The 24,232-nt window shown below is 43.5% G+C and overlaps 1 protein-coding gene across 15 annotated transcripts in view; it reads left to right on the top strand.

The window, feature by feature from the left end:
• The window catches only part of WNK2 (WNK lysine deficient protein kinase 2), a 198,221-nt gene that overhangs the window by 96,979 nt on the left and 77,010 nt on the right, over positions 1–24,232 (top strand). For 7 of the 15 annotated variants that reach the window (XM_075938943.2, XM_075938942.2, XM_075938946.2 and 4 more), the window contains exons 9-13: positions 2,668–2,864; positions 6,899–7,051; positions 13,575–13,766; positions 15,342–15,881; positions 22,654–22,959. In XM_075938943.2, the coding sequence (XP_075795058.2) occupies positions 2,668–2,864; positions 6,899–7,051; positions 13,575–13,766; positions 15,342–15,881; positions 22,654–22,959 (1,388 nt within the window). Of the gene's footprint in view, positions 1–2,667; positions 2,865–3,538; positions 4,553–6,898; positions 7,052–13,574; positions 13,767–15,341; positions 15,882–22,653; positions 22,960–24,232 lie in introns of all 15 variants that reach the window. The other 8 variants (XM_089781184.1, XM_075938939.2, XM_075938938.2 and 5 more) reach the window with 8 other exon arrangements.

Raw genomic sequence — 24,232 nt, 5'->3', positions numbered from 1 at the left:
TAAATTTAATGAAGCCGCGATTATTTTAATCCCGGCTTCATTTCCCTCTTGCGATATGGCTAATCTACATGCCTCCGTCGAAGGAGGCATGTAGTGTAGACATACCCTCTGTGTGTGTGTGGGGGGGGGGGGGCAATTCTGTATCCCATGTTGGTGGATACGTGCTTACTGCTAATGAGTCTAAAAGCTCTATAAATCACTTTCCTATCTGTTCATGTTGTATTCAGAAAAGGGAGGCTAAGATGACATTAATAATTTAATATCTGTGTACAACATGGTGTGCCAAGAAAATCTAGTTCTGACTCTCAGCTTCTGCTTTAGCTCTGTTCACTTACACTTTGTCTTCCTTTGCGGTCTTGAATGATTGTTTAATGAGACGAAACTCTGCATTCTATAAAAACATACATTGTTGCCATAGGCAGCATGTGATTTTTAAAGGGGTCATGATGAAAATTCAAGGTAGGTTTTAGTTATTTCAAAACAGAATCGAGGTTAGTTTCTGAAAACTTGAATGGAGTTCACCCATTTTATTCAAACCCATGTATATTTCAAGCCCTATGAAGGAGTTGGAGGGATGGGGAGCATGAGAGATTTTAGATTATTTTACCATATCTTTCTCCTTTAATTTAAAATCCTTTAAACAATTACAGGTCAAGTCTGGCACAGTCTACTGTTGTTCCAGATTTTTAACTCTTCCCTGAGACTGTGTAATTTTGTATGTCCATGTGCAGAATTAATTTTTTTTTCTGTGCACCAATATAGGGATGATGTGAGATACATCTCCACTATATTGGTGCGCATAAAAAAATTCATTCTACACATGGACATTCTGTGCTGAGGGTGGGGCTGAGGGGTTTGGAGTGTGGGAGGGGGCTCAAGGTTGCAGGGGGAAAGGGTCCTGGCTGGAGGAGCGGGCTCTGGGGTGGGACTGGGGATGTGATGTTTGGTGTGCAGGAAGGGGCTCCAGGCTGGGACCAATGGATATGAAGTATGGGAGTGGGCTCTGGGCAGGTGGTTGGGGTGGGTCTGGGCAGGAGTTTGGGTGTGGGGGGTGCGGAGGAGGGGCTCAGAGTTGAAGTGTGGGGTATAGTAGGGAACCAGGGTTGTGGGAAGGGGCTTGGGCTAGGGACTGGGGGTGCAGGGATCTTACCTGGGGCAGCGCTTGTTTGATGGTGATAGGGAACAGGTGGCTCCGTGTTACCCCACACTAACCTGCAGGCACCACTCCCTGGCGCTCGCACAGCCTGGTGAGGAGGAGGAACTGCAGCAGGTGGAGCTACCTCTCCCTTGCCAGGAAGGGCTGCCAGAGAAAACTGGGGCTTCACGGCCTGCAGCCCAGGACCCTGAGCTAAGGTGGCCTTGGACTATAGCCCCTGAAAACCCTTTCTTAATCCAGCCCAGCAGCAGAGCGGCAGGCCTCTGTCCTGGCTGCTGCAGCTCCCTGCTGGAGCCAGAGGAGCACACCTTTTCCCCAGGCACGCAGCTTAGAGGGAACTTTCTCAGGATATTTAACTTCATATATGAGTGGCTACTGCCTAGGTTAGTTCAAGGGTAAACACAATAGCTATAGAAAAAGAAACTAGTTAACAGTGCAGATATATTTTACAGGCTTCAGTACATTTGAAAAGGCCTTTTTTCAAGCCTTTAATATTGAGCAAAGCTATTATAAGCCTTATTTCTATTTGGCAAAGATGTCGTTTTTGCCCAGTTCCCAGAGTTGTGCAATTTTTCACATTAGTTGAGCTAACTGTCAGCATTATTAGCACTGACAAAATGGTGAATTGTGCTCCTAATCATTAAAAACTTGGATCAAGATGACTGCTTATACAAAGCTGTATTATTTCGTTTTATTTATTTATCGTGCTTTCTGTTTGTAATACCACCACCAGGAAAGAGCAGGATGTATTAAAATTGTTTCAAATTCAGTTGTAATTTCAAAGGGTCTGTTCTTATGTAGCTTTGCTGTGCTTCAATAGCAAGCAATGTCTGAAATTGCAGGGCAAGTCAAAACCAAGTTAATAATTTTGAGTGGTTTTTAAAGAATGTCTCACTGCCTTGCAACAATTAATATATAGTGGTCAAAAGCCAGCATTTGTTTTCTGATAGTTTGTCTGTTGTTCATTTTCCCCTAATTTTTCTTTTTTCGTCAGTATTCCCTCAACCCCAGTGGCACGACACTGTGCAGCTGATTACAAATGTTATATTGGCTAACACACAGTAAACAATAATTTGTAACTTATTTGAATTTGAAATTTGCAACCCCACTAATCAAAAGGGAATTAAAATAATCATTAAAACTGCTTTGTCTCCAAAGGAATTCATCCTACAGGGGGCTGAGATTTGTGTTCTCCCACTGAACTATGGGCTATAGAACCCATAGAAGGTCTGCAGTTCTTCTCATCATTGTTGTGACCTCTGAAGGGTATTTCAATGTGCCTTTCTCTATGCAAAATCCATAGGAAACTCTATTTACTTCTGGCTTCTGGGAGGAGAGATGAACCCTTCCTAGAAAACAGCATTTGTGTCATGAGTTATTTATATGGTGGAAATAGCTAGGGCAGTTTAAATACTATTTGCATAAACCCCACATAGGCCTCCCCGTTAAGTCACTACTTGAGCGTTTTGTTTGATTTGTTAAGCTCTTAATAAAAAAGATTGTTTTTGCAGCTGACAGCACATTTGACAGCGGTCAGGGGTCCACAGTTTATTCAGACTCCCAGAGCAGCCAGCAAAGTGTCATCTACTCATCTCTGCCTGATTCCATACCTCCTGCTATTCAACGGGTTTACAGTCCACCTCTAAGCGAGAGCCAGGCTTTGCCTCAAAGCCTTCAGCAGCTGGGTCACTACCAGCAGCCTTCAGGAGTAAGTCTCATTTTATTTCCACATTGTTGAATGTACTAGACCATTGGTCCCCAACGTGGTGCCCACGGGCGCCATGGCGCCCACCGGGGCATTTATGTGTGTCCGCCGAAACATCTAGGCTGGCCCCGCCCCGGGCGCATGGCGCATGGGCAGCCCCTGCCCTGGGCACGCAGCGCATGCGTGGTGCTGGCACTGGGCTCAGGGCGCGTGGGCGGCTCCTGCTCCGGGCGTGCGGCACATGCGTGGTGCCGGCCCAGGGCGCGTGAGCGGCCCCGCCCCTGGGCACCCGGCCGCCATGAAAGGTTGGAGACCACTGTACTAGACCGTGTTTAATGACCAGCCTTATATTGTGTCTTCACCCTTTTTTCTTCTCTCTGTTTCTACCAATGCTGATTTATTTAATAGACGTTTTCATAGTTTTGCCTAAAAATGTGTGCTGGCTACCAGCTTTAGCTTAGCAGCTTTAGAGATCTTTCATTCATAATTGTACTTCCTGTGCTCAAGGAAATGCTTTCCTGCTTTACTTTAATTTAAACATTGTTAAGTGAGCCTCCATCTTTCTTTCATGTCACTGAGTTGTTTTTAATAGTTTTTCCATGGTTAGTCTTAACCTCATGAGCATTTTCGTTTGAGAATTATTTTTCGTTTTTGTTTTTTGTTTGCTGTAAATGTAGCCACCTGTTACTTTTCCTTCATCTGTTCAAGAGCCTCTTGGGTGTGATATTTCTTCCTGTTGTGCTAAAAGTGAAGCGTCCATTGAATGCCTTTCTAGCCCTTGGCTTAAATATAATGTTGCACAGAGGCGAAGAAGCACTTCTGTTATTGAGGCTCCAAAACCCAACACTGGTAACCCAGACAGATACTCACACTTACTCATGTGTTCATGTTACAATGACCTTGGCCAGAAAGAATTAATGGACTTGTCACTGCAAGAACAACAGTGTGCAATCGAACATAAACCTTCTGCTCTCTCCAATGAAAGAATCAATATAGGCCTAGTGTGTCCTTCAGAAATTCCAGTGGCACGCTGCCCCTGTGTTAGCCAATATTCGTTACCCATGATTCACAGCATTCAGAGCAATTATCGTCGCCATAGTGATTCAGTAGTGGCTTTGACTCCAAATGTGACATCCTCTCTTCCAACAGAACGAATAGAGAAAAACATAAAAATCTCACCTAATAGAGAAGAGGAAACAAGTAAGTCACAGCTAGCGGCTTTAGAGATCTCTACAAATACCACGGAGTTAATGATCATTAAACACAGTTGTCAGGCATGCTTAGCCCATCTGCTTCATTCTGGAGAAGATCCAAAAAAGTCAGTGCCCCTTAAATGTGCTACAAATACTCCTCACTGCCTGTGTAACAAACTAGAAAAAAAATCAGTGTCTCTGCCTCTTCCTCAAGCAAGCAGGCCTTGCGGCAGTTTAGACCTGCCTTTATTACGTGAATCTCTGCAGCACATAATTAGCCAAAAGACCAGTTCTACACCCATGAGAATTGCAAGAGTCACAGAAAAAGTTCTGCATTCTGAGCCCTTCGGTTATGGTGAAGCCAACATGCCTGGACTACCTCTGCCCTTCCATAAAGTTTGCGCTGGCAAAGCGTCACTAACAGAGAACAAGCCTGTGACTCCAGCTGTGCAGAGCAGTGGAAACAACCTAGCTAGTAAAAATACCACCAATGATATGGTAGGTTGAATCATTTCATTCCTAGTTGGTATGGAATTAGAAAAACCAAATCCAAGAATGACAAGTGTCTCCTATTTGGTCCAGAATTTCCCCAGATGATTCAGAATTGTCACACTTACCCTCTTCTCCCTCTTGTTTTCCAAAATGCTTGCAACAGAAAGTGAAGTGTATTTTTTGAATGATCCTATGAATGGATAGAATCACCATCCTGTTCGACTTGGACCTCTGTAACAAGCTCCTTCCACTATGAAACCACCTATCCTGTGAATGTAGTTGTGTTGGTTGCATCTTTCTCATATATTTTTCACATGAAGAAACAACAGCTTTCATTGAGTGTAGTAGTACACTACAGAAGATTTAAAAAACTGAGCAATGCAATAAAGTGCCTTAGAGCAGACATTCTGTGTATTGATTTCATTGGTACAGTCTCAGTAAGGGGTTGCAAAGGGTAAAACAGCAGAAAGTATTTCACTTATTTTGTCACAATTATTGTTTTTCCTAGATCTTTCACATCTACTTAGTTGTGACTGCATTTTCATCTAACATAGGTATAAACTGTTGCAAGCTTTAAAAGAACACTTGATTTAAAAGAACCACTCCAGTCATCTGAAGAAGTGGGTTTTTCCCACAAAAGCTCATGATACCATCTACAGGCAGTCCCCAGGTTACGTACAAGATATGGGGACTGTAGGTTTGTTCTTAAGTTGAATCTGTATGTAAGTCAGAATTGGCGTCCAGATTCAGCTGCTGCTGAAACTGACCAGCGGCTGACTACAGGAAGCCCGAGGCAGAGTTGCTCTGCCCCGGGCTTCCTGGAATCAGCCTCTGATCAGTTTAAACAGGCTGAATCTGGACGCCAGTTCCAACTTACATACAGATTCAACTTAAGAACCCCACGTCCCCAAGTCAGCTGCTGCTGAAACTGACCAGCGGCTGACTACAGGAAGCCCGAGGCAGAGTTGCTCTGCCCCGGGCTTCCTGGAATCAGCCTCTGATCAGTTTTAACAGGCTGAATCTGGACGCCAGTTCCGACTTACATACAGATTCAACTTAAGAACCCCAGGCGTCCCCAAGTCAGCTGCTGCTGAAACTGATCAGCGGCTGATTCCAGGAAGCCCGGGGCAGAGCACCTCTGCCTCGGGCTTCCTGTAGTCAGCGCTGGTCAGTTTAAGCAGCGGCTGACTTGGGGACGCCTGGAGCAGAGCAGCTGGGGTGCTGCTGGGTTGCTCCAGTAGCGCCGCTCCTCGGCGCTACTGGAGCAACCCAGCAGCACCCCAGCTGCTCTGCCCCAGGCGTCCGGAGAAAAGCCTGGACTGCTGGGAGGACGGGGGGGGGGGGATACTAGCTGCCCCCTCCCCCCTTCCCCCCCACAGCAGACCAGGGAGACGCGGGCGGGGGACCGAGACGCACCATGGTCCTGCCGCCCAGGTCCTCTGTGGCTTTGCTCCGCATCTCCCTGGTCTGCTGGAGACCAGGAAACCAGGGAGACGGGGAGCAAAGCCTCTGAGGACGCCAGCAGCGGGACAGCTGTGGCGTGTCTGGGCTGTCCTGCTGCCCGCATGCTCCGCGGCTTTACTCCGCATCTCCCTGGTCTGCTGGTCTCCAGCAGACCAGGGAGATGGGCAGCAAACCCCTTTCATAACTGCAGATCCGACGTAAGTCGGGGACTGCCTGTACATGTTTTGTTAGTCTTTAAGGTGCTACTAGACTATTTGTTGTTTTTTAAGATTTTACTTGACTTTTAAACAGTGGATTCTTCCTCACAGATTTAAGTAGGAAATTACTAAATACATTGATGTGGTAATGTAGCATCATGCAGCAAGAGGTGTTCCTTTTTAGTAAATAGGGTTAGTCTATTGGCCCTTTCTTTATTATACATACCTATCCTTTTTCTTGAACTGGAGTTTGAGAGACTGCATATTAAGAACCTTATTTTATTTATCATACATAGGTTTTTTTCTTAAAATACTATAACAATCTCATTGCCTCCAGTACATGGCAATAAAAGTTGTTGTTTGTTTTTAAGATACAAACTGGAGTTTACTCACCTACCTGAAGTTTTTGGGTGGGTGGGTTGGTGGGCAAGTAGATGTGTCTCTAGGTTGTAGGTCTATTTCCAATAATAAGAAAACCAAACTATGGCATTTCTCATTCTCCCCTTGAAAAGCACTCTTTTCCTTGTTTTTTTTAAGGATTACAGTAAAATTTACCTTCCTTTGCTTGTGTTTTTCATTTCTCTTTCCTTGTTTTGAATTAAATATTTTGTGGCAAGCATGTTCTTAAAAATCAGCTGTAGACAATTTTTTTGATGCTTCTTTTAAAGAAATTTATTTTCCTTCCTTCCAGCCTGGACTACCAGTGGTTCAGGCTACACCTGCTGTTGTCTCTCAGCGACCACAACATTACCAAGAGCCAGCAATGACATTCCCAGTAATACAGCCAATCACAGGTGCTTCATTGCAGATGGGGCCATCTCAGCCTGTGTTAGCCAGCCAGCAGGTGAGAAGCTAAAACTATCTGATCCCATCTCTTCCATTTCAGTTCTTATAAATGATCTTTTTTGTTAGCAAAACTACTGACTGAGGTCTGTTTGAAGATGGCTGAGAGATCAGGTCTGCTTAATGAGTGGAACTACTGTACTGAGAACCTGTTAAACCACCATTTCAAGGCCATAGTTAGTTTTGAAATCTTGCTTCTAAGCACAAGTGTTAATATCCAGAAAGATGTTAAAATTCATGATTACATCGGTGTTTGCACTTTTTTGCCCTGGCTCATCAGTGACTTTAGTGGGTGGACACTTAGCACATTAGGCAGAACTTTGACAGTGTATCTCAGGCCAACACAAATAAAGACCTGTTCTGTTTCTGTGATTCTACCAAAAATGCAGCATCTGTGAATGGGTGGAGGAGTGTCCTTCCATTCTCTGTGCACACAGGGCAGCAGAACTTATTGCCTTATTAACACATGTCTTTGTGTCTCACCAGTTCCAACTCACCATTTAGACCCGTGGTCACCAACCCGTCAACTGTGGGCTCGACCAGTCAATCACAAGGTGTTCTGGCCCCCTCCCTCACCCCCAAGAAGCCCCACTATCTACTTCCAGCAACAGTGGAGGTAGTGCTGGCTTCCTGCGGGGTGAATGGAAGTCCTGCAGTTGCGTGCCACTTCTGGGGGTTCCGGAAGTGCGCTGGCTGCTCCCCTCCCCCAGATCTGTGACGTGCTGGGAACTGGGGGGGGGGGTGAGGAAGAAGGCCCCAGAGGAGGCACGCACCGGGGCTTCCCTGCTCTGCAGGAGGGAGGAGTCATCCCCGGAGGAGGCGCACGCCAGGGCTTCCCTCTTCTGCGTGGGGGAGAGGGGAGGAGTCCCGGAAGGAGGCAAGTGCGGAGGGACTCCCTGCCCCCAGCCACACCCTGTCCCTGCCCCCACTGGCACCCTGTCCCCTGCCGCAGAACTCTGTCCCCTACCCCAGCACCCACTAGCACCCTTTCCCAGTACCATGATCCCTGCTCCCACCAGCACGGTTGGGGCCATATTAGTGAGGCATGAAGAGTTTTTGGAGGAGTTATTTTTTTGCATCTCACTTGTTTGGCCCCCAACTAACTTTTCTGTGGGTCAGTGACCTCTGACTCAAAACAGGTTCCCTGCCCTTCTCATTAATACATACACTGCAGAAACTTTTGTGTTTGATATAGTATTTTATTTAAAAATGAAGCCTGGCCAACAAACCCCCAATTGGGGCCAAGCCCCCATCTGGCCACAGCATCATAACACTCCTGCACCACCACCACTCCCCACTGATCCTAAAACTGAACCTATCATACACTGGACCCCCCTGCCCTGAGCCCCGCACATACCCCAACCCAAATTCCTGCACCCTCACATCCACAAGCCTGTGGCCTGCTTAGTACCCCAACCCTCCATCTGATCCCAACAATCCCCAGCCTGAAGTCCCCTCCCCGAGCCAGCGTCCCCTTCTTCACCTCCTCCTGCATCCAGATTTCCTCCCAGAGCTTTCATCTCTCACCCCTTCCCACACCCAAATCCCTCCTTCCCACCCCAGAGCGCACATATCCTGTCTCAATCCAGTGAGGGTATGGCTGGACTGCAGGAGTTTTTCCAGGATTCCAGAGATATCCCAAAAAAACTCTTCCGCATCCAGGGATGCGTTTGTTCTTCTGCTTTTTTTAGTGGAAGAGCAAACATGCTCTTCCGGTAACCCCTGTATCCCTCGTTCCACGAGGAATAAGGGGGCTTCCGAAAGAAGAGGTTTCTGTGACATTTGTTCCAGTCTAGACAGGCCAAATGTTGGATAAACCTCTTCCTACAGAAGGATCAGGGGAAAAAAGCAGCAGTATATAAGGGCTGGAGATATCAAGTGATGGAGAGGAGGAGAATAGAGAGGGTGGGGCTTCAAGAAAGGGGTGGGGTCTTGGGGAAAGTATGGGGCGGTAGATCTTGGCTTGTTCTGACATTTAAAAAGTGATCGTGGGTATAAAAAGGTTGGAGACCACTGATTTAGACTGTCAAAATATGCCATACGTCTAACACTAACAAGTTGGTGTAGCTGGTCCTTACTTTTCTCATATCTAAAAATATCTTTAGTCTTAGTAATATTCAGTACTGGAATAGCTCAAGTTTTCTTATTGGATTAAATGTTCTCTTCTTTCTGAAAACAGTCTGAAAGAAACATCATAATTATTTGATCTGCCTGTTTAAAACTAGGATATCTTGACTATTGTTTCATATCCCTTTTTTCTAATGGGCAGAATTTTCAGATGTTCTCTCATTTAGCCAAAAATACTGTTGCTTCTTGGACAGAATTAGGATAAACTCCAATTGCAGATATCTTTGTATTAGCCTCATGAGCTTTCTGCTGACACTTCCAAATTTGCAAATGTTTCCATGTGTCAAATGGTGCTTCAGGATTAGGGTCTTTTTTCATTTTCTAGCTCCTTTTCCTTCTCCTTTCATGGAGATACAGCTATTATTTCAAATACTAGCATCACAGATGGGGGCATGGGACTAAAATATAGTCAATCTTTGTTTTTTGTGATGAATCAAAGCATGAAATTTCCTTCTCTAAGTTCATAATGTGAATTACATACATTATGGGAATAATGGTTGCACAGAGTATGATAGAGTAGACCCAAGGCTTGCTGTTTAAGCCTGAACATCAGTAAAGCAATTAATGTTTTACATGTGCATAAGTTCTTTGCTGAATCAGGACCTAAATTGTGAGCAAGATGCAGGCCACATGAGATACAAGGTGTATTGTTGTGCATAGGGTTAGAATGTTAAAAGTTGTTTGGATGAAAATTTCAAAAACATTAAAGTTACTTGAGAGAGTAAGTCTCATCGAAAGTCGGTGGGATTTGTGCCTCAGTCATTTAGACCAGGTTGAAAATCACTCATCCATGTCAAAGCAAATGCTAAAGAGCAGAGTTGTTGACTCAAGTCCTACGACTTGAACTCAAGTCTGACTTAAGTCTCCTAGGTGACTCGACTTGAGACTCGACTCAGGTTCATTGTTTGTGACTTGAGACTTGCTAATTTTGTTAAATTGACTTGGTGAAAAAATTATCCGAAAATGCCAATATTGATGGCTTGTACAAAAGTGACTTGACATTTTTTTTTAATTAAGACTTGAGACTCGACGTGGGACTTGACTCGAAAGTGACTTTAGGGACTCAAGACTCAACTTGAGACTTGAACTGTAGTGACTTGAGACTTGACTTGGACTTGACAATGACAACTTGAAGACAACACTGCTACAGAGGTACATAAGCAGAAGTATGTAAAATTGCGGAGAGAAACCATCATTTATCCAAATCAAATTAGCTTTACGTTTCAGAGGATTTAGAAGATGAACTGCACAGTCAATACCCCCTCCCCAGCCCCCCGCCGCCCATAGTTCTCTCTCTCATCTTCAGAGTGGCTTTTCTTTATGTACACTCACATCCCCGTGCCCTAGAAACTAGTGCGCAGAATAATGCACCTTCATATGCAAAAAATACAGGCCATGTGTGCATGTCTCTGCTTGGAAAGCAAACTTGCTGGTATGTGAGAGTACAAAAGAAGGTTAGGCTAGGCCTGAGACGCTGTGTGAGCAGGTGAGAAGATGATTGTCATGTTGTGGCTTTCTAGGTATTTAGAAGGTGACTTTATACTATGATTATTATCATGCAGTTGAGTTTGGTTCTCCTCTTATTGCACTCAGGCTGTGGGCATTTTGAACTATAGTAAATAGTTCAAAATAAATGAGATGGGTTATGGAAGCTTTAGGAGGTTAACTCAAGTCTTGTGAAAGGAATCTTTCGTGCCTCAACGTATCATCCTGTTGCTTTGAAACTTGCCCTGTAACCTGTGCTACCAGATGCAAGTAGCCAAACACACATCTGGTCACCCCGTGTTTTGGGAGCCATCAAGTTGCGTCAGTCTTAACTGCTTCAAAAAGGGCAAGCCGACCTGATATCTTAATCAGGTTCATCCCTGTTCCTGTGTTTATATATTTTAAAAAGGGAAGTGAGGGCTCTTGTTGAAGCATTCTGTCACTGAAAATGCACAAAAAGATCCAGCGCTCTGGAGTTGTCATTCCTCAAGAGCAACAAAGATGAAAAGCAACCATTACGGTTCCTATTCATTTTTTTTTCTTTAAGGTTTTAACACTCGGCGTATTATCTCTTAAATTACATCCAGACCAGATGGTTAGAGGTGAAAACATGATTAAGTCCGCCATAGAACGGTAACCATCATTCTAATCAAATGGTCAGTTGTATGGCAGGCCAACGAAGCAGTGCTTCCCTGTTGGAGGGCTTATTCCTTCACCCTCCCATTTCACCTGGTCCTTCTCACTGAACAGAGAATAAGGCCAGAGATGCAAACAATTTGATGTTTATTGGAGTTAGCTTCCAGCTAGCATGAATCCAGTTTCCTTTCCTTTTTTCCCTTGTTCGCTTGTTTTTCCCCATTTACTTCTTATTTATCCCCAATGTATGCAGTAATATTTTGAGGTATACCTTATTCTTAACCAGTCATTTTACTGAAACTTAACTAACCATCCTAACGTGTTTACCTAACCAATTATATCCCACCACCTTAATTGGCTTACATCCAACAAAATTGATTATGCAGCTGACAAACAAAGAAGAGACAATACAGATAAACAATAGAGAGGTGGAGAGCATAATAACAAAGCAATAAATTTCACATCCCCACCTATTGGTAAGTGGGCCCTTGCCAGACAAAGCTATCAGCCTGAGTCTTCCCTTTATCTAGAAGCAATCACCTTTCTAACAGCCTGGAATTGCCTTATTTCAATATGACTGATTTGGAATGTGTCAGGACTGTGATTGTAGGTTTCCCAGTTTATGGATGGATACCACTGCAGCTTAGCCAAAAGCCTCAGACTATCACATACGGATAGACTGTGATTTTGATTCTTTGTTTTTACACCTTTATAACGAGCTAAGTGATAAAAAAATACCAAAATGCTGAACATATTGGTCTTTACAGGCAAGCCCAAATAGCAATATCCTAACATCTGTGAACCCTGAACTTGGTTTCCAGGGGTGTCACTAGAGACCCCCTTGAGAGATCTAGAGACTTCCTGGGAGAGGTGCCGAAATGTTAGATTTATGCCAGTTTCTTTGCTCACCTGCTGCTTTGCTCTCCAATTGAACAAGAGTACTTGTGTAAAATTTAATTAAAGGAGCTGAGCAGAGTTCAGCTGAACTGCAAGAGGCTGAACACTGAGTTGCATTTGCTGTTAAATTATTGTCTGTGAAGAGTTACAAAATTAGGTTCTGATTTATTTTGTATTTGCTGCAGGGTAAGCTAACTATGGGGGAAGAAGGGTAGAGGTGTTTCATATGGCATTGTCTACGTTCTCTATCCAAAGAAAAGTTCTAAAACTGTTGTGACAATAACTAAACTTTCAACTATAGAGTGTAGTCCCTGCAGGCAAGAGTTGAGGGCTCTCATAAAGATGAGTTGTCACTTGTTAAAAGTTTATCTGAATGTTTAAAGCAGGATTGTAAAACAGAAAAACCTGTTTTGCCCTTGAATGATTATTTAAAACATTCTCCAATGATCTTTTAAAGTGCTGCTTTTATATGAGAAGTAAGGTCTTTACTTTCCCCTCTTGGCAAGGTTACTAGAAAATGCAGTATGTGATGTTATCTGAGTTTGTGATTTGAATTTTTCCTATCTCACCTCCTGACCCAACAGAGAAGTGATGCTGAATATTGACTTGTAATGAATTGGAATGCCATCACTTCATTTGGAGGCAGTGAAAGAGCCAGTTCTGGTCACACATTCATTTGACATCACTGTTCATTTCTGGGAAGATTGGATCAATAAACTATTCTTTTTTTGAACCCAAATTTTTAAAAAATAAACTTTTTTCAATAGTTTTGAAGTGTCTTTATACATCAATCACAAAAAGCATTATCGTGCAGGGGGCTCTTTGTCTTGTAGTTCACTTTAAGTTATTAAAGGGCTATGAGCTGGTCCATGTAAGACATGAGTTGCTAATACTGTCAGTTCCCTAGCCTTTGCATACTTTCAGATCTGCCTGGGGGGAGGAAATACTTTCTGAGATTCTGGCTTTTGTAGCTTTATTACATAAATATTGCCCTGGTTTGCTCTACATATAGGAATACGTGGGGTCCACAGTTGGGAGATTTTACAGCGCTGGCTGGAAAATAGAGATTATTTTGTCTTAGACAAGCTTTAAAGAGCCTCCACGATTCATTAAAAATACAAACAGCTAGAATATGTCTTTTGTGGTAATGTAGGTTTTATTTACATGGGATTTAAATCTAGGCCCTTGTGCAATGTTTGAGCTGCGAGTGTCAGTCCCCTCCCCCCCCTTTTTTGTTGTTGTTAAACCAGTGCTTCTCAATAGGAGTGACAGTTTTTGTTAAACCAGTGCTGCTCAATAGGAGTGACATGAAGCTTTAATTGGAAATGTAATACCAGTGAAGTAAATCTTTCTTAATGTGCAATTTTTTTATTCTCTAGCAGCAGTCTATGCCACAGCAAGCTCCTCTACCGCAGGTTCTAGCCAGCCAGCCAGTTTGTGCAGTACAGCCTGCCGCCCATGTGCTGCCCCAGTATCAAACCCAGCCTTCTCAGGTGGCAGCTACCAGTACACCGCTCACACCATTACAGATTTCCACTGTGCAGCAGCTTCCTCATGTCCCATCCTCCCAGGTAAAGTGTCCTGAGCATTCAGGGGTGTGTTTAAAAATGTAAAGGCATGTCCATTCCAGTGACATTTTCTAGGCAGTGATCAGTGAATGTCACTCTCCCTCACGTTTTCACCTGGCTATGGGAAATTTTTCGTTTTGGTGAGCCAAAAGAAAGTCATCCTGTTTCAGTTATCCTGGGTCTTGCCTAGTTAACCCTATTAATGCTCTTCCTTGAATTGCAATAACTATAATTCTGCGTTTTTTCCCTTCGTGGTGGACCCTCATCCCCATCCTTGCTTAAGAGCATGAGCAATTGCCTATTTTATGTTATTGAGCTCTTTTCTTCACCATTCACCCCACTGTCTTCTCCCTATGGCTTTCCCTTTCTAGATTTCTGGCCCCTTTCCATTAGCAGTAGCTGCGATGGAACCTTTTCTTTGGCCTGCAGTGGTAAAGTTCTTTGTAGCACCATTTCGTAGATTGGCTGGTGAGGGTTTTTCAGATAGGAAGCAGTTTAATAGAAGGGAATAAGAGGGGGAAGAGCAAGCTGCGTCAGTGATGTATTCTTCTGATCTCTGTACCAAAGCAGATAGTGGGAGTTAGTGAAGAAAATTCTCACTCTCTGCTCTTAAAAAATTGTGCAGCTGCAAAATAAAATCCCTGCACTTCCAAAAGCCAAGTATCTGCCTAAATTTCTTCTGAAGATTAAACGTGCATTTACTATAAAGAATTTCTACTGACTTAAATGCAGCATATTGCTACTTCTTAACCTGATACATTATTTTACTATGACTACCTATAAAATTACTGGCATATCCAGCATTTACACTTTTTTTTTCGAGATTTTTGTGTTATAATCCACTTTTGTTGTCAACGCAAAAGAACGTTCATGAGAACTTAACCCACAATTCCTTTGTGTGTGCATTAAAAAGGAAATAGTGAGATTATAGCAGTTTAAAATGTAGATGCTAAGCCTGCAAATGCCTGTGAGTGGAGGGGAATAGTCACAAATTTCAGTATTTTCAGGAGTAGGGCCATAGTGCATGAGATCACTATTGGGAAGTCAGAAGTCCTCAAGACATGTTCTGTTCACTGCATTCTAGGAAAATGTTCAACTGCGGACTGGCAAACCTAGAGTAGTTATGCTCTATTGTCATTGGGAATTTATGTGCATACAAGCTATTCCAACACGTTTCTATCCTACTTATTTGCCATATGAATTATTAAAATTGTCTCAACTCATTTTCCATGCACCTTTTGAAGGCGCTATCTAGTGTGATTTTTAATTTGTTTCAAAATCATAGGAATGGTGATTATTTATTATTGGGTGCTTGGTGGCTGCTAAATAATTTCTGAAACGGTTGTGAATTCTTCTGGGTTAAAAATGGCCAATACCTTTAAAATTCTCCTTGTGTATTCAATTAAATCAATTTATCAAAGGGCTGCTATTGATAAACCCCTGGAAATGGAAGGAAATGACTAATAAATAGATATAATTAGCATGGCACCAATGAATTAATGGTTAGATGGCAGATTAAACTAATTTGTACCATCAGTTAAAACATTTGCAATTTATGTGGTATTATATTTTTTTCAGATTCCTCAGCTTCCTGTCATTCCTGCAGTTACTCCTCTGGCAGGACTTGACAACCTTCCTCCAGGCCTCTCTGATTTACCTGCTGCAAATGCACCCCCCATACCTGCTCCTTCTCAGTATTTCACTCCAGCTGTGATTATACCAAGCCTTTCCATGAACCCTGCTCTGCCTCTGGCATCCAACCCCCCTGTCCTACCCATGCAGACAGTCAACCTTCCTCATACTACCGTGGCTTCTTTGGTTTTGCCCTGCCAAACAATAGTGCCAAATATGTCGGCTGCTACAATACCATTACTTACTGTGGCTCCACCGGGAGTGTCAGCCTTGCCAACACATCATGCAATATCCCAGCTCTCCCAGCAACAGATGTACCAGCCTGCCTTCCAGCAGATAATTCAGAGCGATGCTCCCTCTCCCCACCACACTCAGACCATGCAAGCAATTTCGCAGCAGCGGCTGCCTCCTCTATCTCAATCACTGCAGGCAAGCATAATGCATCCTTCAGAACAGACTATGTCTGCATCTGGGGTTGGTAACGAGGTAATCCTTTTGTCATTGGACTGTATTGGTACTAACGGTAGCAGATCTTGTACCTTGTTCCTTTGTAAACAGGCAGGTTTTTGTTACTTGCACTTTAGATGTTTTACTCGTCCGTATTGATGCTGGCCCAGGAATGCAGTATGAGGTAGCTATTGACTGGACACGGATTAAGCAGTTGAACTTGTTGCTCAAAGTCTTCTCCCATTATGGAGTAAATTTATAAAGGTCTAATGGCTTTGGAGAAGGAGGGATCAGGAGCGCTTTTTGAACACTCTTGTTTCTTCTCTCCTTCTCCCAGCAAGAAAGAAAAATGGCTACACAAAAAGAATGATCATTTTCATTTCAGTCAGAAGGGAGAAAAGTAGTCCATAGCAGTCAGCTATAAATGGATGCTATGCCACTGATTTTTAATGTCCGTAGTACAGTACATACATGATCCTGTGTGAACAGTCTGTCTGTATGTCGGAATATGGATGTACTATACCAGGACTGTTGATGTAGAACTGTTTATAAATAGTGTGTTTCTAAATTGAAGGGAAATGGCAGCTGGAGAATGCTTTCAGAAGACTGCTTGGAGGATATCCACAAAAAAAGAAATAAATACCAGCTGCAGATCCTGTTTGTTAAAATCAATGAAGCATAAAGGAGGGCTTCTAATATTAGCACTATTTATAAGCTCAGTGGTTCATGAGTGACTGAGTTTTCAAATAATGCCATTTTCACATTTATAATATGACAACATAAAGTATAACACAGCGTGACTGACACAAGCAGGAAATAATAGGAAGGGGCAAGTCTGTTAAGAATGGCTTGCTTCACAAATGAGGGTTGAGCAAGAAAGTGTTCTAATACATCTGTTTGCATGTGGACTGAAATTCTTAATATCATAGGGAGGCTAATGAGGGCGACCGAAATTGCAAATTAAGCCTGGGATTTAAATATCCCGCGCTTGATTTGCATGTTCCCGGCCGGTCGCCATTTTAGAAATTGACTAGCCCGAAATAACTGCCCGCTTCTACATGCAGCAGTGAAACGGGATTCCGATTTAAAGCCCCTAAATTGAATTAGCTGGTACACCTCATTGCAGTTATTTAAATCCTGGGCTTGATTTGCAATTTCGGTCACCCTCATTAGCCTCCCTAGATCGATCTAGGGGGCTAGTGTAGACGTACCCATATTTCAATCTACCACGCCATAGCGTCCGAAATTTTGCTGTATCTTATCTAAATTTCTGTCTTCAGCCATATATTTGGTACGTAAATATTGTTTGTGAAGAATTCTAGCTCATTTCAGGCCTGGTACAACTTCAGTTGAACTGAGAAATGGCAACATATTCACTGGCTTTAAAGAGGGTTGACTCTGACCCTTTATGCATAGTATGCATGGCAAACACCATGAACTGATATTCCCACGTGGGACACAAAGGCATCATTTAACCGACACAAAGTCCTGAAACAGTAGCTAATTGAAACAAAATGGAAGAGGAAACCTAGGCCGGAGAATATTCAGAAACGCATTGTTATGTCTTTAAAGTGCTTTTAAGGGAGAAGGGAATGACTAAGAGTCTAGTATGGTCACTGCCTCACTAATAGCAATGGCTGCTATTCGTTTGCTCATTTTTCCTTGGTCAAAAGTACAATTGGAAAATTATTGTGCTGTGGTTTAACTGTACATTTTTAAGTAACGGCCTTTGCAATATTATACTCCCTCCCTGCAACACGCACCAAACTGTTATCTAGATAACCTGTATCAAAGGCTCCTCTGTGACCATGTTCCATGGTGTAAAGTAGGGCTGTCAACATGTAGTTGACTACATGATGAACCAATAAGCCTGGGCTTATCAATTAATCCTGTTGACTACATGCACCCCCCCCCCCCGCCTTGCTGTCTCTTTGGCTGTGTCCAGACTCAGGGGTTTTTTCGAAAAAACTTCCCCTGCGTCCAGACTCAAGCCATGTTCTTTCGAAATTAATTCGAAAGAACTCAGCTTTTCTTTCGATGGCGGTAAACCTCATTTCACGAGGAAGAACTCCTTCTTTCGAAAGTTCCTCTTCGAAAGAAGGCGTTCTTCAATGTAAATAGGGCTTCTTCAAAAGAGAGCATCCAGACTCACTGGATGCTTTCTTTCGAAAAAGCAAGCCGCTTTTTCGAAATTTCTCCGTGCAGTCTAGACGCTCTCTTTCGAAAGAGGCTCTTTCGAAAGAGCCTGCAGTCTAGACATAGCCTTTGTCTGAGGCAGCAGGGGGATGGAGGAGGTGGGAGATAGTGCCTGTGCAGAGCTGGCTTTTAAGCTGGCTCCCCACAAGCAGCAGATCCCACAGAGCCATCTGCCCTGCCCCAGGCTGTTGCCTCTGATAGGCAACAACGCAGGGTGGGTGCAGTCAGGAGTCTACACATGAGGACCTGGCTTTTAACCCAGCTGTCTATGAGTACAGGCTCCATGGAGCTTCCCACCACCCCCAGGGCAGGCCAGGGCAGGCAGGAGCCGGTGCTCAGGGGAGCAGACTTAAAAGCTAGCTCCCCACGAGCACTGGCTCCACAGAGCCGTCTCCTCCCCCTGACACCACAGGAGGCTGTCATGGATCAGCTCCTGTCCATGGCAGGCCCAGGATCTCCACGGTCAGAGGCTGCTCTGTGGGATGCTGGTGCAGCCTCTGTCTGCGGGAAGCACAGCCCCCAAAGACAGAGACTGCTGCCACCCCACACTGCTGCCTCTGATACAGAGGCCACAGTGCAGGGTGGCAGGAGGCTCTCCAGGAGTGAGGCTGGGAGCTCATTGGCTGCTGGCCCTGCCCTCGGGGACTATCAAATAATCAGGTAACCACTAAAAATTGATGTTAATCGATATCTAACATCTAGTGTAAAGATGCTGTGCCTTCATTTCTGTCTGCAAATTAAATTAACTGTTACCACTCAGCTAAGAAATTGCGTAGTCATCGTGTATATTTCGCTGCAAAAGGCTGTTCAGTGTACAGTGGCAATCCAAAAAGCCAACACAATACTAGGAACCATTAACTAAGGGAAGGTAATAAAACAAATATCATGATGCCACTATATAAATCCATAATATGCTCACACCTTGTGAGAAGTGTTATTTACTCTGCAAGAACTAGGCATCACCCGCTGAGAACTATAGGCAGCAGATGTAAAACAAGAAAAAGTTGGTTCTTCAAATATTGCATAGTCAGCCTGTGGTGTTCACTGCCATTTGATGTGAAGTTCAAAAGCAAAAATGGGCTCAAAAAGAATTAGATACATTCATGGAGTGTAGGTCTGTCAATAGTTATTAACCAATGTGGTCAGGGGTGCGACTTCATGCTCCCAAGTATCCCTCAGTCACCACCTATTGGAAGGTGAGACTGGATGACATGGAATGGATCACTTGATAATTGCTGGATTCTGTTCATTCACTCTGAAGTCTTCTGACACCAGTCACTGCCAGAAATCAGGATGTTGGCCCGACCCCGAGTGGCTGTTCTTACATCCTTTTGTAATATATCTCAATGATGAGATGCAGAATCACAAGATTTCTAAAAATGGCTTCTGAGAATGTAGTAATCCAGGACATGTGATTAAGTAAAAAATAAAACCTTTTATCTTCTGTTTCCTTTTGCTTCCTTCTCTCCCTTCTTTCATCCCTGCACCCTGCCATGAAAAGTCTGAATAAGTAAGCATGGTCTGAGGAAGCAGACTCAGAGATGGAACGCCTGGCCACTGGGGTACCAGATGCAGTCGCAGTCCTCTAATACCTAATGGCCTGCACATCTCTGGGTGCAGCTTCCATATCAGTGGTCCTTTTGGACCGCATGTTCTAGAGCCTCTTTTTTTTCTCACCCCACTACATTGGATAGGTTCTGGTAGCGTCTGCAGCAAAGTCACTGTATCCCTTCCCCAGGACTGGGGCTACTATCATGCAGAGAGAAGCACATGGCAGACTTCTCCTGTGTAGGAATTAGAGGCGGGACTTTCTTAACAACCCATAGCTACCTCTTCACTGCCTGGTGATGTGGTAGTGTGGGGGTATGTCTAGACTGCATCCCTCTGTTGGCAGAGGGATGCAGATTAGACAGATCGACATTGCAAACGAGGCAGGGATTTAAATATCCGGGACCTAATTTACATAAAAATGGCTGCAGCGTTTTGCTGACTCAGCACTTTGTTGGCAAAAAGCGGCAGTCTAGAGGGGGATCTGTCGAGAAAGAAAGCCTTTTTCGACAGATCCTGTAAACCTGCTTGCAGGAGGCATAAGGGATCTGTCGAAAAAGGCTTTCTTTCTCGACAGATCCCCCTCTAGACTGCCGCTTTTTGCCGACAAAGTGCCGAGTCAGCAAAACGCTGCAACCATTTTCATGCAAATTAGGTGCCAGATATTTAAATCCCTGCCTCGTTTGCAATGTCGACCTGCCTAGTCTGCATCCCTCTGCCAACAGAGGGATTCAGTCTAGACATACCCTCTGAGTCTAAATCTTTTTCCGCTTTCCCCACCCTTCTTTCCTTCCCCCGATGATTTCAGAACTTATCAAGATTTGAGGAAACTGGTTGCAGCTCTGGTTATCCAACCAGAAGAGGTGCAGGAAAAGTTGTACTGGCTGGTGGACACTTTAGTCTCTGCAGGGCTCTCTAGGGTAGTTCTTCCTATTAATGAGGCTATCCTGGAACTTGTCAAGATTTTATAGCAAATCTCTTCTTTTCTGCCTCTCTGTTGAAGGGGGCAACAGAAGATATGATCTCCCATCACAGGGATTTGAACACTTCTATAACCATCTTCCTCCAGGCTTTGTAATCAGCACTGCTGCTGATTAGAGAGACAGACATGGACACCCAGCTTCATCCCAAAAGGAAAAGAAGCAAAAAAGTTAATTCGTTGGAGGGGAAGTCTTGTTTCACAGTAGGATCACACCTGGAGGTCATGAATCAGAAACTCTGCTGGGTCACTGTGGTTGCAGCCTATGGGATAATACTCTGAAATGCAAAGACAAGTTTCCTGATGGTCATAGCAGTGAACGCCTGCTTTGACCTGAGGAGAGCAAATCACTTGCCAAAACAGCATTGCAACTAAGCCTGGATGTGGCACGCTCTGCATCTGCCTATCTATACATGGTCTTCATCTTGGCTGCAGTCATCAAGTGTTCCCCAGAGGTGCTAAAAACTATTTGAGACCTTCCATTGGAATGCCCTTCATGCTTTTCAGAGAAGACAAATGAGATAAAAGATTCAAGGATGACCCTTAAATCTTGGGGGATTTATACAGCAGCAAAAAGCAAACAGTTCTGCCCACAGGAGCCCCAACATTTTCAGCTCTTCTTGCTGCATGCCCAGAACCTGACCAAAAAGAGGAGCAATAGTTAATGAACAGAACAAGGCAAATTATCCAGTGATCCAAGGCATTAGTGAAAATATCGAATAGCATTAGACCCAGAACTGATCCCTGCAGAACCCCACTAGATCTGTTCTCCAAGTTTGACAACGAATCATTGATTACTACTCTAAGTGTGGTCTTATAGCTAGCCAAGCAGCCACCTTCTAGTAATTTCATCTAGACCACATGCCCTTAGTTTGCTTCTGAGAATGTCATGTGGGACTGTGAAAGAATCTTTTCTAAAATCAAGAAATATGATATGTTCATCTCTCCACCTTCCTCCATCCACTGGGCCAGTAACCCTATAAAGAAGGAAATTAGGTTCTTTAGTGTGATTTGTTTGACACATCCAACCTGACTAGTCCTTATAATTCCATTATTCTCCACATGCTTTCAAATTGATTTAGTAATTGTTCCAGTATCTTTCCAGGTGTCAAACTTAGGCTGACAGGTGTATAATTTCTCAGGTCCTCTTTGTTTCCCCTTTAACTGATACTGTGTTTGTCCTTCTCCAGTCTTTGGGAACATCCTCCATCTTCCATGTGTTCTCAGAGATCATTGCTCACAATTCTGAGGGTTTTTTTTTTCAGGTAGTTGCTTAATTATCCTCAGATGAATGTTCTCGTTCTACCAACTTAATATTGTTTGCTCTAAATATTGTCATATTTTGCCCCACATACATACCCACAGCTTATGAAAATAGAGCCACATCTTGAAGGAAATGGTATTTAAGCAGACTTTTGAAATTCTAAATAGGATCCATTGCATGATTGGATGATTCCTACAAATATCATTAGGAGAGTTATAATCACTCATGTGGTACAAGTTGAACCTCTCTAGTCCAGCACCCTCGGGTCCTGACTGGTGCTGAACCAGAGAATGTGCCGAACCATAAGAGGTCAATATTGTCTAGTAGCATTATGAACACTTTCACTGCTTATTGGGCTCTTAGAGATGTTTAGGGGCAAGTTAGAGCTAAATAACAGCATAGAAGACTGAGAGTCAGGACTGGTGGCTGTAAACAAACTTTATGGGACCATGGTAAACTTGGCCATACCCATGATAAGTGGATATCCAGCTAACTAAAATCACCCCAGACCATGGATGTTGCCGGACCAGAGAGTACCAAATTAGAGAGGTTCAACCTGTATGTAGATCTTCAGGCATGCATGCTCTTTGTTCTACCTTCAAAAATTCTATAAGCAGAAGCTTCTGATTTTATTTTAACTCTGATTATTTTGAAAACAACTCTTTATGGCTTCCCTCTTTCCATGCCCCATAAACAAAAGAAAAAAGCCCATACAAATATGTTCTCGCTGTAAGGTTATAAAAGCAAATATGACATTAGACTTGAATGAGTCATGAACATGCTGCACAGAGGGTTTTTAATAGGTTTCTATTGTATTGCAACAGATCATTGGACATCCTTCATATGGTTTGGAAATTGGACCCCAGGTGCCTGTAATACCAGTGCAGCCTTCAATTGTTATGCCACCACCTTTGCAGTTGCAGCCTGAAATATTGCCTCCCTGCCTCGGGCCAGAAAATCTTTCACAACTTCATGGCAACCTTGCTGCAGTGAGTGCCACAATGCCCATAGATTATGGCCTGCCTCTTCAGCCTATTGGTCTTCTACAGCTTCAACCAGATCTTTCCCAGCCTCTGGGGCAGCAGGCTCCATATTCTGCTATCCAGTCGGTTACAGAATCAACTCAAGAGGTAGAACATTTTTTTCCTAAACGATTTTCCAATCTTGCTGCCTATCTCTTTTATAGATATATGATTGTTTCACAAAAGAAAAATTGTTTCACAAGAGACATGATCCTAGCACACTCTACGGCAACATTTAGCTTAGATTATATATTATTGGAAGAGCCGTCACCTTAGCAACTGGAAAATTACATATTATAGTTGGAAACCTCTGAAATGTGTCCTTAGAGTCATTCATGGGAATAAGCAGCCACCTGGGCAACTCAACTATCAAGCCCTCTCTTCATCCTCAGTTGAATGGGTATGCAAGTGTAGAAACTGGTAAAAAAAAATTATACTTGTGGATTATGAGGTCATCTCACGTGGGTTAGTGCGGAAGCGTTCCATACAGCTCCATTCAAGGTGTTGTCCAGTCTTGTTTAAAAATGTCTCGTAAATGGGGCTTCCACCTCTTGCCTTGAGAAACTATTCCATACTCTGTCTAAAAGAGCTTCATAATGTTTAGCTTAAGTACTTCTTAGCAAAATATTTTTTGCACTGCCCTGAATTTCACTCTATTCCTGATGGATAAGAGTCTTCAAAATTTTGTCAGTATTATGTCCCTTCTTAGCAGTCATGTGGCTGAGTATATTTTGCTCTTGTCATCTTTCTTTGTAATACAATTACGTTTTCCTGCTTGCTACTCATGGTTTTGGCTTTTCTTTGCATGATCTCACTCACCCGCTTCCAGGCATGACAATGTTTTATAGATGTATATTGCCTTCCCTTTAGTGCTGGAATGCATGCTATATGCAAAGCAAAGTTCGTTGGCATTTTGGCTGTTATCAGATTGCAAACCAGTGTCCCCTCCCAACCTGAAAACTCCCTGAGCACTATTGCTTTCCAGATTTCTCTCTTGCCTCAAGCAACTCTTTCAGAGCCTCCTCCCTTGAAGCAACAGCTTTCATCTTTCCAGGCTCAGTCTCTCTCCAGCTGCCAATTTGTGTTTCTGTCCTCACTGATATTTGCAGCTTCTTCCCAGTTTGGCACTGCACAGTCTTGAGAATTTCAGTAAGATACAATTATGCCCTTTTCCAGATCATCAGCACAAATGTTAACTAAGAATGAATGCACAGCCGAATGTCACAGTGCCTTCCTAGAGACCACCTCCAATGTCCATAAATGTCCATTGCTCCATCAAGCAGTGGACCTTAAGGATTTGAAGCACATGTGTTTCTTGTTAGAGAAATGAGCAGTTTGGAGACTTGCAGCGTTTCCTCTGGCTCAGTGCATTCACACAAGT

Source organism: Pelodiscus sinensis, chromosome 11, assembly GCF_052426305.1.
Source record: "Pelodiscus sinensis isolate ZL-2025 chromosome 11, ASM5242630v1, whole genome shotgun sequence".
Taxonomy (NCBI): Eukaryota; Metazoa; Chordata; order Testudines; family Trionychidae; genus Pelodiscus; species Pelodiscus sinensis.
Note: the sequence above shows the minus strand (reverse complement) of the source record. Positions and strands in the feature narration are given on the sequence as shown.